General features: G+C 36.9%; 1 protein-coding gene and 1 non-coding gene across 2 annotated transcripts; one reads left to right on the plus strand and one right to left on the minus strand.

Annotated features, from left to right (window-relative positions):
- Positions 1 to 10,698: 10,698 nt before the first annotated feature.
- Positions 10,699 to 10,805, minus strand: LOC113717430 (small nucleolar RNA R71). Its single transcript, XR_003454361.1, has one exon. It is a non-coding gene; the product is annotated as a small nucleolar RNA R71 (small nucleolar RNA).
- Positions 10,806 to 15,128: 4,323 nt separating this feature from the next.
- LOC113715818 (uncharacterized) lies at positions 15,129 to 15,518 on the plus strand. The gene is made up of 2 exons (XM_027240121.1): positions 15,129 to 15,324; positions 15,388 to 15,518. Exons 1-2 carry the CDS (start codon positions 15,129 to 15,131, stop codon positions 15,516 to 15,518), a joined length of 327 nt encoding a protein of 108 aa, XP_027095922.1.
- The last annotated feature ends 903 nt before the right edge of the window (positions 15,519 to 16,421 follow it).

Below are 16,421 nucleotides of genomic sequence, written 5' to 3' on the forward strand. Positions count from 1 at the left end.
AGTGAAGAAGGTATAAAAACTCTTAGGTGTGTTGCAGAAATGTGGAGCTCCAAAAATGAATTGGTGGATTGTGTTCAGATGTATATCGAGCATGAAAAGATGTTGTCAATCTGGTCAATATGATGCTCCGTGAGAAATTGAAGGTAGAAATCGTCTGAGTTGACAAAAGGTAGCAATCTTATTCATAGAAAAAACTGGTAAGTGCCATGTACAACTGAAAGTTTATAGAAAAATAAATAGCAGACTTCTAACCTAACATACGTACTGGAATTGATAGGTTACAATTTTATCATTTATTTTATAATTAATTTTCCTTATTACCTGACCCGATGTGAATTAATTGTCAAACTCTACTCACTTTTGAAAATTTGCATTTATTATAGGGAATAGAACAAAAATACCATAACAAGTGCCAATTTGATAGCCTTCAGGAAAGGAGTTCAAGTAGCTGTCCTTAGTCCAGGGACAAATACGGAATCCAGGGGCACTTTTGGAAAAGGAGAAACTTTTCTTCTTTTGGCAGTTCCCTAAAGGAGAAGAGATCAAGCAAGCCGAGGAGTCTTCCTTTGCCCTCTTTGGAGCGCCGCAAAGTAGAGGAGAGCAAGGAATTAGATGGAAAAAGAGGAGTAGACAATTGAGACTACTTTAGTTTTAGCTTTTTGACTTTTCTCTTTCGTCTTTTAGTAGTTTTCTCCCCTCGTATGTTAGGAAAAAGGGGAAGCATTGAATTCTTCTTTGTAGCTTCGTTTACCTTCATTGCTCAAACAAATTGAATTTTCCCAATTTCCAAGACAATGGCCGTGACTATTGCTACAGCTTTGTGTGGGTTTTACATATCAGAGATGAACTAAATCCCTTTTTCTAGTCAAGGAACAACGGAAGTTTTGGTTCGTCTAAAAATTGTGAGATCGAATTAACTTTACCTATTCCTCTTTTTTGTTGGTATTTGCGTACTCTCTGATTGCAGTGCTTATGTGTGATGCCCCGAAAGAATGAGTGTGAGAACCCGAAAATTTTTATATATTTTCGAGACATTATTTTATTTCCTTGTCTATAATTTTATGTCTTTCTTCAATATATTAATTTCTTATACATTTTAATAAGGGAATATAGTTTTCAAATCATTTCCTTGATACAAGTTAGTCCACGTTAAGTTTGAAGTGTATTATCAACGTGGGACCCGCTAGTGCGGTAAATGAGATACATTTTTAACAACTTGTTGAAGTTTTGTATTAAGTGATATTATTTTATAAGGTGCTAAGAGATAATTAGAAGTTACCTATATGGATTAGTATTAGAGAGATAAAGAGATAAACTTTAAGCAAAAGGTGACAAGTGTCACTATTCAATTCATCCTTGGACTTTTGACCAAGATATTTTTACTTTCTTAAAGCTAATTTTGGCCAATTTATTTCTTCATTTTTAGCTCCTTTGGCCAGCCCTCTCAACAAGAAAAGAAAAGAAAGCTCTCAACTTGTTTCCTCCATTTCTTGCTTGAATCTCACAAACCAACTGTTAAAACTTGGATTTGCTCCATAAAAACCTTTTTCTTGGTAGGATTAAGGTAATTGGTGAAGTGGTCTGAGAAGGAAAGGTGCTAAGTTACTTCTTTTCTTGAGTTTACAAGGTAAGTGACCAAGAGATTCTTCCTTTGTTCATGTTAGTGTTAAATTGATGACTTGTGAGGGCTAAAGAGATGTTTCAGTGGAAAATTTTATGATTTTTGGTGGAGATTGATGAATTTTTATTTTATGCTTGATTTTTCTGATTTCATATGTTTGGTGTTGGTTAGTCATGGATTGTTGGTTAGTTATAGTGTAAAATGAAGTTGATATATATTGGATGTGATTGATTGTGCAAAAATTCTGGTTTGATACGAAATTCTAGGTTTAGGGTTTACATTTGCCCTATTCTGACCAGATTTATTCGAGCATGTTAGAGGCCGAATTAGCCTAAGGTTAAAACATGAAAGTTGTAGAAAATGGTGTTAACTAGTGACCTGCAAAATTTCAGCTCTATCTGAGCACAGTAGCATGTGAAATGACCGAAATATCCTTGACTGTCCATGAACCCTGTTCCGCGCCCAGATTTCTGTTTTCGTGGACATTTCCATTTTTGACCATGAACATGCATGATTTGGCTTTGGAGGTCTTCATAAGAAATGTAGCTTTATGTCTTGGCTTCGAAACACCATAAGATTCATTTCAATCCGATATGGGTAGCTTCAGTTATGGATATTGTACCGAAAGATGTTAAACGGAACTTTTATACGTTAACTGCGATCGTTGCGAAAAATTTACGCTTGAGGGAATGAATTCTGGTTTCTAGGGTTCAATTGGGGGTTTTTCTTATGGTGGCTCTTAAGCTTCTAATTAGCTTTGATTGAGGGATATTGTGGCCTAATTAGATATATTTTATTGCTTATTAACCGTATGTGTGATTGGTAATATATTGTAGGTTGGAAATGAAGCATTTATGAGGAAATGCTGTCCGAACTTTGAGAATGCATGATTGATTTGAGTTTGTGATTTAGGGCTTGGACTCAGGCAAGGTAATGATATATGATGGATGGTTTCTGAGCCGTGGACGTGGAGGTGAGTGACCCTGAACTGTTTCCAAAGTACTTTTGAAATGTTTCTTGCATTATTTACTCGACTGCATATCATGTGTGCGCGCATGTGAGTTCATGACATGATTTGACTTAAATGAGTTCTTGGGGAGTCTTGTGCTGAGCACCAACGTCTCCACTCCTGTTTATTGTTCATGAAATGATCTGGAGCACCAATGTTGCTCCCCGTTATTGTTTAACTTTAAGTAATCTATTTGAGCGTTGGGTATTTAAATACAATGATTTCACTGGCTCATGAGAGCAATAAACGTACATTTGATTACTGATTCATGACATCATTGAAATGAACGATTGTGAAATATATTTGATTAATGATTTTATTGGTTACTCACTGAGCTTTTAACTCACCCCAAAACTATTTTATTCCTCTCCACAGGGCTCGTGACGAAGGAAGGCTTGTAGTACTTATTCACGTGACTGGATGACATATATCTTGTACAGTTTGGATTTGGAATCATTTTATGTATAGTTGGGAATTGTTTCCGCTTCGCTTATAACCTGTAATCATTGGAGAATTTGATGTATATTTGAGATTTTTAGTGTAATCTATTTGAGGACTGTAGTAAACGATTGAGTCTCGGCGAGAGTTGGACAGGCGGTCCGTCGAACCCTTTGGTTCGCCTTAGGGAGAGGTGGGGTCGTCACATTATGGTTGTTCAATTAATTGATTGTCTTGGATCCGATAATTAATTGATTTAGTAATCTATTGTCAATTGGAGCATTAAATCTATAATTGTTTAATTGCTCTGAAATAGTGACAACTGGCATAATTGAATTTGTGTTAGGTGAATACGCGAGCTAACCTGATATAACCCTGGTAGTGCGTTATTTGGTTAGAATAGGGCTCCTCTAATACGTAAGGTAGTTGGAGAATTAAATTTTACGGACGTACCTAGAATTATTTCTTAATTAGAGTAGTGATTAACGGACGTACCTTAATCACCGACACAATAAAGAGGGTTGACTGTCATCGCTTGTTTGACAGTTATTATTAAGTGACTAATTATGCATATAATTGGTGAATATTTTTCCCTTTATTTTGCTAAAATATGGTGTTAATCGATGAATTTTATTCATATTTGATTTTTGGTGTTGTTTTTAGAAATTGTTGGTGAGAATGGAGTAAAATGTGTATTAAAAGTTGAATTTTCAGAAGACAACACTTTATAAGGCGTGACCACGCCTTCACTTGATGAGACATCCATGCTTACGAGAGTTGAAGTGGGCCACCATTTGAATCTTTGCTAGCATATTGAAAGTCCATGGATGTCTTTATAAATAGACAATCTATTGTTTCTATCGAGTAGTGTGAGTTGAATAGGAGTCTTAATCCTTTCCTTATTGGAAGTTGGAAGAACCATAAGTGAAAAAGGAAGTCTTTTCCTTTTAGGAGATGTTTTCCTTGGTCAATTGCGACTAAACTAGTCTCGTAGGAGTATAAGAAGGACAGAAGCCTTCAGCCATGAGCTCTGATTGTTTTTCCTCTTTTTCTCTACAATAAACCCTAGTATTTCTTGTGGTCGCGAATCTACCGAGAGGAACAGCTAGTTTCTTTTCTAGTTGAAGGATAATTGAAGTTTTGGTTCGACAATACTGTGAGATCTAATTTGATTTGTTTGCTTCATTTATTTATGAATATTTATATATTCTCTGTTCATTCATGACTATGATTATTTGCTACAGTTAAATACCTTATCAATATTTAATTGTCGAAATAGTCTAGTATCATCTAAAATATCAAATTCGTAATTGTTTGATGGTTTTAGTATCTGTGGCGCGTGATGTAATTTGATTGTAAAAGAGACTTTCGAATCTATGTCTCGGGAATATATAATCTAACTTAAATGAACCGAGCTTGTGTGTTTGTTGGTTAGAATTGGTAGCTTCTTCAATTATTAATGCTGTCAATAGGTTAAATCCTAAGAACTTGTTTAGGGTTGCTTAATTGGCAAGAGAAATAGCAACAGAGCGTGTTGTGGTTATCGAAACAGTAAGGAGAGGCAAGTTGTCAGAGCGTGTTGACAACCATAACCAGTTTATTTATGAATAAGTGACTTCACTTTTGCATCGATGATCAGTTAAATGAACCAAAGTGGAAATTAGACCTTCGACTAGAGTGTTGCCTATTCTTGGTTTAGTTTTATTTAATTTTGTGATATTGTCTTTATTTTTATTCAAGTGAGCTATTTAGTTACTTTCTCCTAATCCCCCATTTTCACAAAGAAATAAATCACCCAATCCCTATGGATACGACCCTACTCACTGCTACACTTAAATTCGTATTTTTAGAGTAAAAACTTTTATTTTTGTTGGTTTGACAAGCTAACAAATTTTGGCGCCGTTGCCGGGGACTGGTGTCTTATTGATTTATTTTCTTTGAATTATTTTTATTTTTATTTTCCCCTCATTCTGGAGTTAGTTTATGGCTAACTATACTCAACAATTTGGTGATAGACAGGATTTCATTCACAGGAGGGTTACTAATGTAGGTATCTCTTCTATTGATCAATGTTTACATTTTCTAACATTTCTCATAGAAAAGTTGGTTAAAGGGCAAGTACAACAAAGAAAAACTTGTGGAATATGTTATCCCTCGAATCATTCAAGTAACATGTGTCCCACATTACAAGATGGTTTGAATGCCCAAATTTATGCTGTTGGAGGATTTCCAAATCTGCCTCAAATGAGGTATGATTCGTATTCCAACATGTACACTCAAGAATGGAGGGATAACCTTAGCTTCAGTTATGCAACGAGGCCGCCAAATTTTCAACAGCAACAATCAACTTTTATGTCAGGTATATCTCTTGAAGAAATTGTTAAATCACTAGCTACTGATATACAACAATTTCAATAGGAGACAAGAATACGTATTCGAAACTTGGAAAATCAATTGAGTCAACTAGCATCTACAGTGAGCCGATTGGGGCCTCAAATTTTAGAAGAATTGCACTCGTAGACCATTGTCAACTTCAAACAAAATATAAGTGAAATTACCCTAAGAAGTGATGAAGGGCTGCAAGAGTTTCAAAAAGTAGGAATCAAGCATGCAGTCGAAGAGGAAGTTGAAAAAGAAGGAATGAGATCCCAACCTCAAACCTTTTCAACGAAAGAATCTAATGAACAACCCTCAACTGTGGTGATACATCCTTTAGTCCTTAATCAATTTACAAGATCCAATGAAGAGGAGGAGGAGCGAGAAATTCTGAAAATGTTTCACAAATTTGATAAGCCGAATTGCAATGAGAAAATTTGTACGGAGGAAAATGCTTCAGCCGTACTACAACAGAAATTACCTCCTAAGTGTGAGGATTTAAAAGTTTTTGAGGTGGATGGCTTGGATAAGATAGGAGTTGCAATGATCAAACATCTTGAACCGAGAAACAAAATAGCTCGTTTGCTTAAGAATTATTGGCACGAGAATGATGTAATGAAACGAGCTAAAAGATTTTATCCCCCTTGATTGAGCACTGGTACTGTCTAGCCAAAAACGTTAAAGAAAGGCGCTACTTAGGAGGCAACCCAAGAGTTTCAATTTATAGTCATTTTTTTCATTTTTTTATTTCATGATTTTATGTGAAAGTTAAGTTTATTTCATTTCTTATTGACAAAAGGTCTTTTGTTGTAGGCCGTGGACGCACTCATGAAAGTTTCACTTTGATTAGGTGAAAATTCCTTAGACAGAAGACTTTCTGTTATAAGACGTGCCCACGCTTTATGTCCAGAGGGCATTATTCGTTTTAGGTTGGATTGGACTAACAACTATCTGTTACAAGACGTGCCCACGCTCTATATCCAGATGGCATTGTTTGTTTTACGATTGGATGGACAGAAGACTATTTCTTATACAGTGTGCCCACACCTTACAACAAAACCTCCAATATTGCGATCCCAAGTTGAACTTCACTATGTGCTTCACCTACATTGATTTTTAAGCAACTTATTCCCTCCCGGGTGTTCAGTTCAATAATCAGGGAAGTCCTATTTTCTTCTTTTTGCACTTAAGTTTCATCCATTGAAGACAATGTCGGATTTAGGTGTGGGGGAGGGGATCTTTCAAGTGAAAATAAATGAAAATTTTTCATAAAAATTTTTCAAATTTAGTTTTGGAGCTTCTATTTTGTTTTACGAAAAGCAATCAAGATGCAAATATGAATAGTGTAATGTTACTAGCATGAGTATGTTATTTTCTTGCAATTGATTTGAATGATGGATATGCTAGATTTGACATAATTTTAACCACTTTGTGAGCTTTTGGGCTTTATGAGCAATTTAATATATTTTGCTCTATTTTCTTTTGTTGAGTGATATCACACATGATTTGACATTCTAGAACTTGGTTTGTTATACAAGTTGAGACTATGCTTGAATTTGATGCATTAAAAAGATAAGGGCAATTAGGCTTAACCATTTTTTACTTTCTAATTGCCTTCCCTAATTATGTTCACCCATAGTTAACCCTGTTTGAGCCTCAATCTTTTTCTTTGTTTAATAGCCAAATTTGTTACCTTAAACCTTTTTGTTTAGACCTTCTCATTGGAATCTTGTGTCAAAGGAATACCATAATATTTTTGCATGAAAACTTCAAGTGTATTTCAAAAGTACGTTTATGGTTGGCAAGTGTGGTAGTTATGTTGTGCATTTTTAAAAAAAGAGAGAGAAATGAAAAAAATACAAAAAAATATTGAAAAAAGAAGAAAAAAAATTTTTGTTGTGAAGTGCACTTGTGTTGTTTTGTGGTAGTTGGGCTAATGCCTAAATTACGTTTGCACTTGCCAAATTTAGTGAAGTTATTGACACTCCTGAAAGCCAGCTATACATGTGAATGACAAAGGAGTTTGATTTCATGCAGAGTATTATTGATATTTCCTTTGATATATTTACACCTAAAATTTTTCCTTTTATCCAACGCTTAACCCAAGCCCCGTTACAACTAGGGGTGTAATCGAGTCGAGTCGAGCTCGAGTATTGCTATACTCGAGCTCGACTCGACTCATATACACCAAAGCTCGAGCTCGACTCGAGCTCGAGCGAGCCCAAAAAATCGATACTCGAGACTCGACTCGAAAAATTTCCTTTAGGCTCGAGGCTTGACTCGATACTCGAGGCTCGAAAATTTTTTTCATTTTAGGTCTTTTTACAATTATGTTATTACTTTTTTGCCATTATAGGATTTTATTATAAAGAAGGATATATTGTAAATTTCATATAACTTATACCCATAATGGTCATTTTATAATTATAATACATAAATATTATTTAAATTATAAATATATTATTTAAATAACTCCGGCTCGTCGAGCTACTCGACTCGACTCGAGCTGGGCTATTTCGACTCGAAACTCGACTCGATTTTCATTCGAGCTACTCAAAACTCGGCTCGAACTCGGTCAACCCGAGTTCGTGCCTAGTCGTTGACCGAGCTACTAGCGAGCACGAGTAGCTCGGCTCGCGTACATCCCTAGTTACAACCCTTATAAGGACCCTTTGATTTTTGCATCGAATTCATTGTAAGTGGTGGAAATATGATATATTAGCAAGCTTATGGTAATGTCATTTCATGGAGTTGATTTGAGTGCTAAATATTCCTTAAACACTAAAGTGCAGAGTGTATACACTATTATCCGTGTGAGGGCTGTTGAAAATTGTGCATCTTGATTTTGATAAAATTATTGAGAAGACATGGCACTTGTGTTAGTATGCACTGTGCTATTAAATATTTGTCATCTTGACTATGATTCTTGGGTAGTGAATGCTTGAGGGCAAGCATTATTTAGGTATAGGAGAATTTGTTAAGTGACTAATTGTGCATATAATTGGTGAATATTTTCCCTTTTATTTTGCTAAAATATGGTGTTAATCGATGAATTTTACTCATATTTGATTTTTGGTGTTGTTTTTACAAATTGTTGGTGAGAATGGAGTAAAAGGTGTATTAAAAGTCGAATTTCTAGAAGACAACACTTTATAAGGCGTGACCACGTCTTCACTTGATGAGAAATCCATGCTTACGAGAGTTGAAGTGGGCCACCATTTGAATCTTTGCTAGCATATTGGAAGTCCATGGATATCTTTAGAAATAGACAATCTATTGTTTCTATCTAGTAGTGTGAGTTGAACAGGAGTCTTAATCCTTTCCTTATTGGAAGTTGGAAGAAGCATAAGTGAAAAAGGAAGTCTTTTCCTTTTAGGAGACATTTTCCTTAGTCCATTGCGACTAAACTAGTCTCGTAGAAGTATAAGAAGGATAAAAGCCTTTGGCCAAGAGCTCTGATTCTTTTCCCTCTTTTTCTCTATAATAAACCCTAGTATTTCTTGTGGCCGCGAATCTACCGGGATGAGCGGCTAGTTTCTTTTCTAGTTAAAGAATAATTGAAACTTTGGTTTGACAATACTGTGAGATCTAATTTGATTTGTTTGCTTCATTATTTATGAATATTTATATATTCTCTGTTCATTCATGACTATGATTATTTGCTACAGTAAAATACCTGATCAATATTTAATTGTAGAAATAGTCTAGTGCCATCTAAAATATCAAATTCGTAATTGTTTGATGGTTTTAGTATCTGTGGCGCGTGATGTAATTTGATTGTAAAAAAGACTTTTGAATCTATATCACGGGAATATATAATCTAACTTAAATAAAACAAGCTTGTGTGTTTGTTGGTTAGAATTGGTAGCTTCTCTAATTATTAATGCTGTCAATAGGTTAAATCCTAAGAGATTGTTTAGAGTTGCTTAATTGGTAAGAGAAATAGCCACAGAGTATGTTGTGATTATCGAAACAGTAAGGAGAGGCAGGTTGTCAGAACGTGTTGACAACCATAACCAGTTTATTTATAAATAAGTGATTTCACCTTTGCATCAATGATCAGTTAAATGAACCAAAGTGGAAATTAGACCTTCGACTAGAGTGTTGCCTATTCTTGGTTTAGTTTTATTTAATTTTGTGATACTGTCTTTATTTTTATTCAATTGAGCTATTTAGTTAATTTCTCCTAATCCCCCATTTTTCACAATACGATCCTACTCACCGCTATACTTGAATTCATATTTTTAGAGTAGGAACTTTTGTTTTTGCTGGTTTGACAAGCCAACAGTTATAACCTATTTATTAGTAAATAGTTGGAATTACCTTTGCATTGATGATCAATTAGATGAACCATTACTGAAATTATTTCTTGGCTAGATCTTTAGTTATTATTAATCTGATTTTAGTAGATTGTCGTTTAATTTTTAGTTAGCTATTTGATTTTAGTGAACTGCTTTAATTGTCAGCTTTTATACAAAAACACCCCCTTGTTACTTTGAATTGCAAAAGAAACAAATATCCCCAATCCCTGTGAATTCGACCCTGCTTATCACTGTCTATTGAAATTAACTTTAGTTTGAGTAGGTTTTTATTAGTGCACAGACTTGACAACCTATCAATTTTTTACGCCGTTGCCGGGGACTGGCAACAGTTATTTGTCTCTTTTTAAGTTTATTTTTGTTCTAATTTTTTGGTACTTTTCGAGTGTATGCCTTGTTCTTCTCGTACAAGTGAATTAATTTTCGACCCCGAGACTGCGCGTAGAACAAGGAAAGAGACCAGACAACTCAGAGAAGAGTACTCAAGTGCCGCATCTCAAAGACCTGAGTCAGAAGTTAAACCAACAGATTCGCTCGGTGATACTTCGAGTGACTCAGAGCGAGAAGAAGTCACTATAAATAATGCATGAATATTAAGAGAGTTGGCTGCTCCTGATTTAAATCAACAGCCCTTATGCATTACCTTTTCACATTTATATGATAACACTCCATTTGAGTTAAAATCTGGTCTAATTCATGTGTTGCCATTTTTCTATGGTTTATCAGGAGAGGAGCCTTACAAGCATTTGCAAGAGTTTGATGTCGTTTCCAACAGTATGAAACCGGTGAGAATTATGGAAGAACAGATCAAAATGAGGGCATTCCTCTTCTCTCTGAAGGATTGGTTGTACTACCTACTACCGGGTAGCATCACCACTTGGGACCAGCTGAAGGAAAAGTTCTTAGACAAATATTTTTCTACGTCACGAGCTGCAAGTTTAAGGAAGGAGATCTGCGGTATCAAGTAGCACCCAAGAGAGTCGCTCTGTGATTATTGGGAGCGATTCAAGAAGTTATGCATCAAATGCACTCAACACTAAATAAGTGAGCAATTGCTTATCCAATATTTTTATGAGGGGCTACTTTTTAGAGACAGGAGCATAATTGATACTGTAAGTGGAGGGGCACTAGTGAACAAGACCCCTCGAGAAGCATGGGGGCTCATTGAAGGAATGGCCGAGAATTCGCAGCAGTTTGGTACGAGGGAAGATGTCCTGATATGCAAAGTGAATGAGGTAGAGATATCTTCTATCCAGCAGCAGTTGACTAAGTTAATATCTTTTGTTAGGCAACTAGCTGTAGGAAATACATCACAAGTCAAGGTGTATGGAATTTGTACTGCTATGGGTCATTCTACAGAGATGTACCTGATGATTTAAGAAGAAAGTGTGGAGCAAGTGAACATGATTGGGCACGCGTCCGCGCTCGCTCCAAGAAATCAATATGACCCGTATTCGAATATGTACAATCCAGGTTGGAGAGGTCACCCCAACTTCAACTATGGAGGAAGTAGGCAGTCAAATTTTGCACCAAATAGACAGCAAGGGTACCAACAACAATATCAACCTCGGCCGCCACCACCCCCTTCAAACTCAAGTCCGTCTATAGAGAAGATGATGAAGCAATTAATTGCTAATCAACAAAAGATAGATTCTGACCTACAAAGTATGAGAAATCAACTGGGACAGATGCAAGTCGTGCAGGGTCAGATGAGTCAGATGGCGATAGCAATTAACCGCCTAGAATCCCAAGTCCAAGGAAAACTATCGTTTCAACCTGAATTGAACCCGAAGAACATAAGTGCGATGACTTTAAGGAGCGGGAAGGAAATTCAGGGACCCGAACTCACTACTCCAAAGGACAAAGATGAGGAAAAAATCGAGAATGAGCTTGAGAAAAAGGGCAGCAAGGACAAAAATCCAGTGGTACTCCCTGACCCGATCGTTGAGGTTAAAACTTATCCGCCTCCCTTTCCTAGCAGGTTGGAGAAATCGAAGAAGTAGGATAAGGAAAAAGAGATATTGAAAATGTTTCGCAAGGTAGAGATCAATATTCCCCTATTAGATGCAATCAAATAAGTGCCGAAATATGTAAAATTTTTGAGGGACTTGTGCGTCAACCGAGGGAGGCTGTGGGGAGATGAAAGGGTCATTGTGGGGAAGAATGTGTCAGCAGTTCTTCAGAGAAAATTTCCACCGAAGTGCGGGTATCCAGGTATGTTTACTATTCCCTGTAGGATAGGTAACACCTTGATTGGAAAGACTATGTTAGACCTAAGAACCTCAATTCATGTCATGCCAAAGTCCATATATCCTTCTTTGAATTTAGGCCCTTTAAAGGAAATTGAGATAATAATTCAATTAGCTGATCGAACCAATGCATACACTGACGGGTTGATTGAAGATGTTTTGTTGAAAATTAATCAATTGATTTTTCCAACTGATTTTTATGTACTTGATATAGATGATGAATACTCTCACGACCCATTACCCTTATCATTAGGTAGAACCTTTTTGAGAACGGCACAAACTAAAATAGATGTTAACAAGGGCACCTTATCCATGGAGTTTGACGGAAATATTGTTCATTTCAATATCTTTGATATTATGAAATATCCCTCGAACTCTAACTTTAACTCTATTTTTTCTGTGAGTGTTATTAACCCTGCGGTGCAGGAAGTGTTTGAAATTGTTGGCAGGGATGAGTTGGAGGTTGATTTAACCAGGCACCTCGAGTTGGAGACAACTCCTGAAATAGAATGGAGTGAAGATTTGAAATGCACAATAGGGGTGTTACACTCGTTGCCAATCACGACGAGAAGGTATGAAGTCTCACCTATTTCATTCCCGATCCTCACCAAAGGGTACTACCATCTGTGGTACAGGTACCTGTGTTAGAACTGAAGCCTCTGCCAAAGCACCTAAAATACGCATATCTGGGCGAAAAGGAAATGCTCCCAGTGATTATCTTAGCGGGACTATCAGAAAGCCAGGAGGAGAAACTAATCCGAGTCCTTAGAGAACATAAGGAGGCGATAGGATGGACCATCACTGACATTAAGGGGATCAGCTCCTTCATCTGTATGCATCGAATAAGGTTGGAAGAGAATGCCAAACATGTACAGTAAACTCAAAGGAGGCTCAATCCTCTCATGATGGAAGTGGTGAAGGAGACAGCCCATGGGTGAGCCCAGTGCAGGTAGTCTCGAAGAAAGTAGGAATGATTGTGAAGGCCAACAAAATGGGCGAACTCGTGCCAGTGCGCAAACCCACAGGATGGAGGCAGTGTATAGACTACCGTAGATTGAACGCTGTCATGAAAATGGACCATTTTTCTCTTCCTTTCATTGGCCAAATGATTGAGCGTTTAGCTTGTTGAGTTTATTATTATTTTTTGGATGAATTTTCAGACTATTTTCAGATTACAATCGCACCGAAGAATCAAGAGAAGACGACCTTCACGTGCTCGTTCGGAACCTTTGCATACAGACGCATGCCCTTTGGATTGTACAATGCACTTGCAACATTCCAGAGATATATGGTAAGCATCATTTCAGAATATGTTGAAAAAATTATTGAGATTTTCATGGACGATTTCAGTGTATATGGTAATAGTTTCGATACTTGTTTAGATAACTTGAAATTGATCTTGTCAAGATGTATACAGACTAATCTCGTGCTCAACTAAAAAAAATATCATTTTATGATTGAACATGAGATAGTTTTGGGTCATATAGTATCCTTTAAGGGTATTGAAGTTGACAGGGCTAAAATAGACATTATGTCTGCCTTACCTTACCCCGCGAGTGTGCGGTAAGTGCGCTCTTCTTTTGGACATATAGGTTTTTATCGAAGGTTCATCAAGGATTTTTTGAAAATTGAAGCCTCTTTTTTTCAGCTTTTACAAAAAGATGTGGCTTTCGAATTCGATGACAAGTGTGAGAGAGCTTTCGACAAGTTAAAAGAGCTATTGATCTCACCACCGATTATCCAACCCCCTGACTGGAGTCTACCCTTTGAGATCATGTGCGACGCTAGTGATTATGCAGTGGAGGCTGTGTTGGGGCAGAGAGTGGGAAAGGCAGATCACGTCATTTACTATGCGTCTCGAGCTTTGAATAGAGTTCAAATGAACCACTCCACTACTGAAAAGGAGCTTCTTATGGTTATCTTTGCTTTAGAAAAGTTTAGGTCATATTTGTTAGGTATTAAAGTTATTGTATTTTCTGATCATGCAGCGTTGCAGTACCTAATGATCAAGAAAAATGTAAAACCGAGGTTTGTAAGGTGGATACTGCTCCTGCAAGAATTCAATCTGGAGATAAAGGACAAAAGAGGCTTGGAGAATTTAGTAACTGACCACTTAAGTCGCATATAAGTTGGAGAGGAGAACATGCCATTGAGAGACACATTCCCCGATAAACACTTATTCTCTTTGAATTCTCAATTGTCTTGATATGCTAATTTAGTCAATTATCTAGTAACGGATAATTTCCCTGCAGGTTGGCCAAAATCGAAGAGGGACAAGTTGAAAAGTGATGCCAAATACTTTATATGGGATGACCCATACTTGTGGAAGAGATGTGCTGACTAAGTGATGAGAAGATGCGTAAGTGAAATTGAATTTCAGTTAATTTTAACTTTCTGTCATACTTTTGCCTGTGGAGGTTATTTTGGACCTAAGCAAACTGCGCATAAGATATTAGAGAATGGATTTTATTGGCCTTCATTGTTTAAGGATGCATATGTGTTTTGTAAATCCTGTGATCGATGTCAAAGGGTAGGTAACATAGCCCGTAGAGATCCTATGCCTCAAGTCCCGTTGATTTTCGTAAAAATTTTTTATATTTGGAGCATAAATTTTATGGGATCTTCTCCTACCTCATTTGGTTTTATATACATATTGTTGGTAGTCGATTATGTTTCCAAATAGGTGGAAGTTAAGGCTACCCAGACTAATGATTCGAAAATGGTTACAGATTTTATCAGGTCTAATATTTTTGTGCATTTTGGGATGCCAAGAGCTATTGTTAGTGACAGGGGGACACACTTCTACAATAAGACCATAGTTGCGTTGTTCTGACGGTATGGTGTACTCGACAAGGTCTCAACATCATACCACTCTCAAACCAATGGTCAAGCGGAGGTATCGAATCGGAAAATCAAGTCCATCCTGAAGAAAATGGTACGATCCGATAGGAAAGAGTGGAGTCAACGGTTGGAAGATGCGCTTTGGGCTTATCGGATTGCATATAAGACCCCTATCAGCATATCACCCTACAGGTTGGTATTCGGGAAGCTGTGTCACCTTCTAGTGGAATTTGAGCACAAGGGTTTTTGGTTTTTGGGCAATAAGGCAGTGTAACATGAATCTAGAGGATGCCGGTGCCCATCGGAAGTTGAATTTGCAAGAATTGGAGGAGATCCGAAACGAAGCATACGAGAATGCACTAATTTATAAGGAGAGGAGTAGGGCGTTCCATGACCAACAAATCTCCAAGAAGACCTTTGTAGTTGGTCAGGAAGTTCTACTATACCAATCCCGGCTTAAGCTCTTCCCAGGTAAGTTACGTTCCCGTTGGATTGGCCCTTTTATTGTCACTCATGTCTTTCCCTATGGTGCAGTAGAAATCCAGAGCGCTAAGACAAACAATAAGTTTGTGGTGAATGGACACCGTCTCAAACATTATTACGAGGGTTTTCCAAGTGGAGAAGTGGAGACGATACGTCTAGATGTACTGACTTGTCCCAATTAATGACACCTAGCCATGTCTAGCCAAAGACATTAAAGAAATGCGCTTGTTGGGAGGCAATCCAATGTTATTTAGTTATTTGTTCAGTTTTGTTTGATAGCTTAAATATGTTTTCATAGAGTTTGACGGACTTCTGGTTTAAATTTTCATTTTTGGCGTTAAGAAGGTAACTCTCTGACATGACACGTCCGTGTCAACTGGGCGTGTAGCAATGTGCGATTTCCTGGTGCTTGGTCAGAAGGGTTTCAACCCTCATGACGTGCCCGTGTCGAGTCACCTGGAGAACTCATCCTTCGATCCATAAGGGTTTTCTCCCTCATGACGTGGCCACGTCAACAAGGCGCGAGACAACTTTCAAATCCTAACCCCTTCGTCAGAAAGGTTCTCACCTTCTTGACGCGCCCACGGCATGCTCGCAGGAGAGGTAAGCATTCAAAATCTCGAAAGAATTTGGATTTTCTTTTCATCTCAAATTTTGAATTTTGAAAATCAATTTTGCTAATTACGAAAAATTTTTCTCCATTTAACTCTAAACTTTGATTTCAAAATTTTAAGAGTTAAAATTCGGAAAGAAACGAAAAAAAAAAACCAAAACTCTTTTATTTTTTCTTTTTCTTTTGGGTTAATCACATTTTATCCCCTTAAATAATACCCCATTTCTCAGTTTACCCGCTAACCTTTAATTTTACTCACTTAACGCCCTTTAGGATAAAATTCACCTTGCATTATTTTAACTTTTCATTTACCTTGTTTTTCTTTCTTTTTTTCTTTCTTTTTTATTTAATTCTTCCTCTTTTCTACAAACATTTTCACTTAATGATTGAAATTAAAAAAGAGGAATTGTAGAGATCTGCAGAGATCTATCTTCTCCTTAAATGATTAAAAAAATATTCAAATCACTTTCCT

Source organism: Coffea arabica, chromosome 11c (assembly GCF_036785885.1).
Source record: "Coffea arabica cultivar ET-39 chromosome 11c, Coffea Arabica ET-39 HiFi, whole genome shotgun sequence".
Lineage (NCBI taxonomy): Eukaryota > Viridiplantae > Streptophyta > Magnoliopsida > Gentianales > Rubiaceae > Coffea > Coffea arabica.

Excerpts from the sequence above, each read along its gene's own strand:
- LOC113715818 (XM_027240121.1), top strand. The coding sequence starts at position 15,129 with ATGAATCTAGAGGATGCCGGTGCCCATCGGAAGTTGAATTTGCAAGAA. Across the intron at positions 15,325-15,387 it reads CCGGCTTAAGCTCTTCCCAG|TAGAAATCCAGAGCGCTAAG; the intron begins GTAAGTTACGTT and ends CCTATGGTGCAG.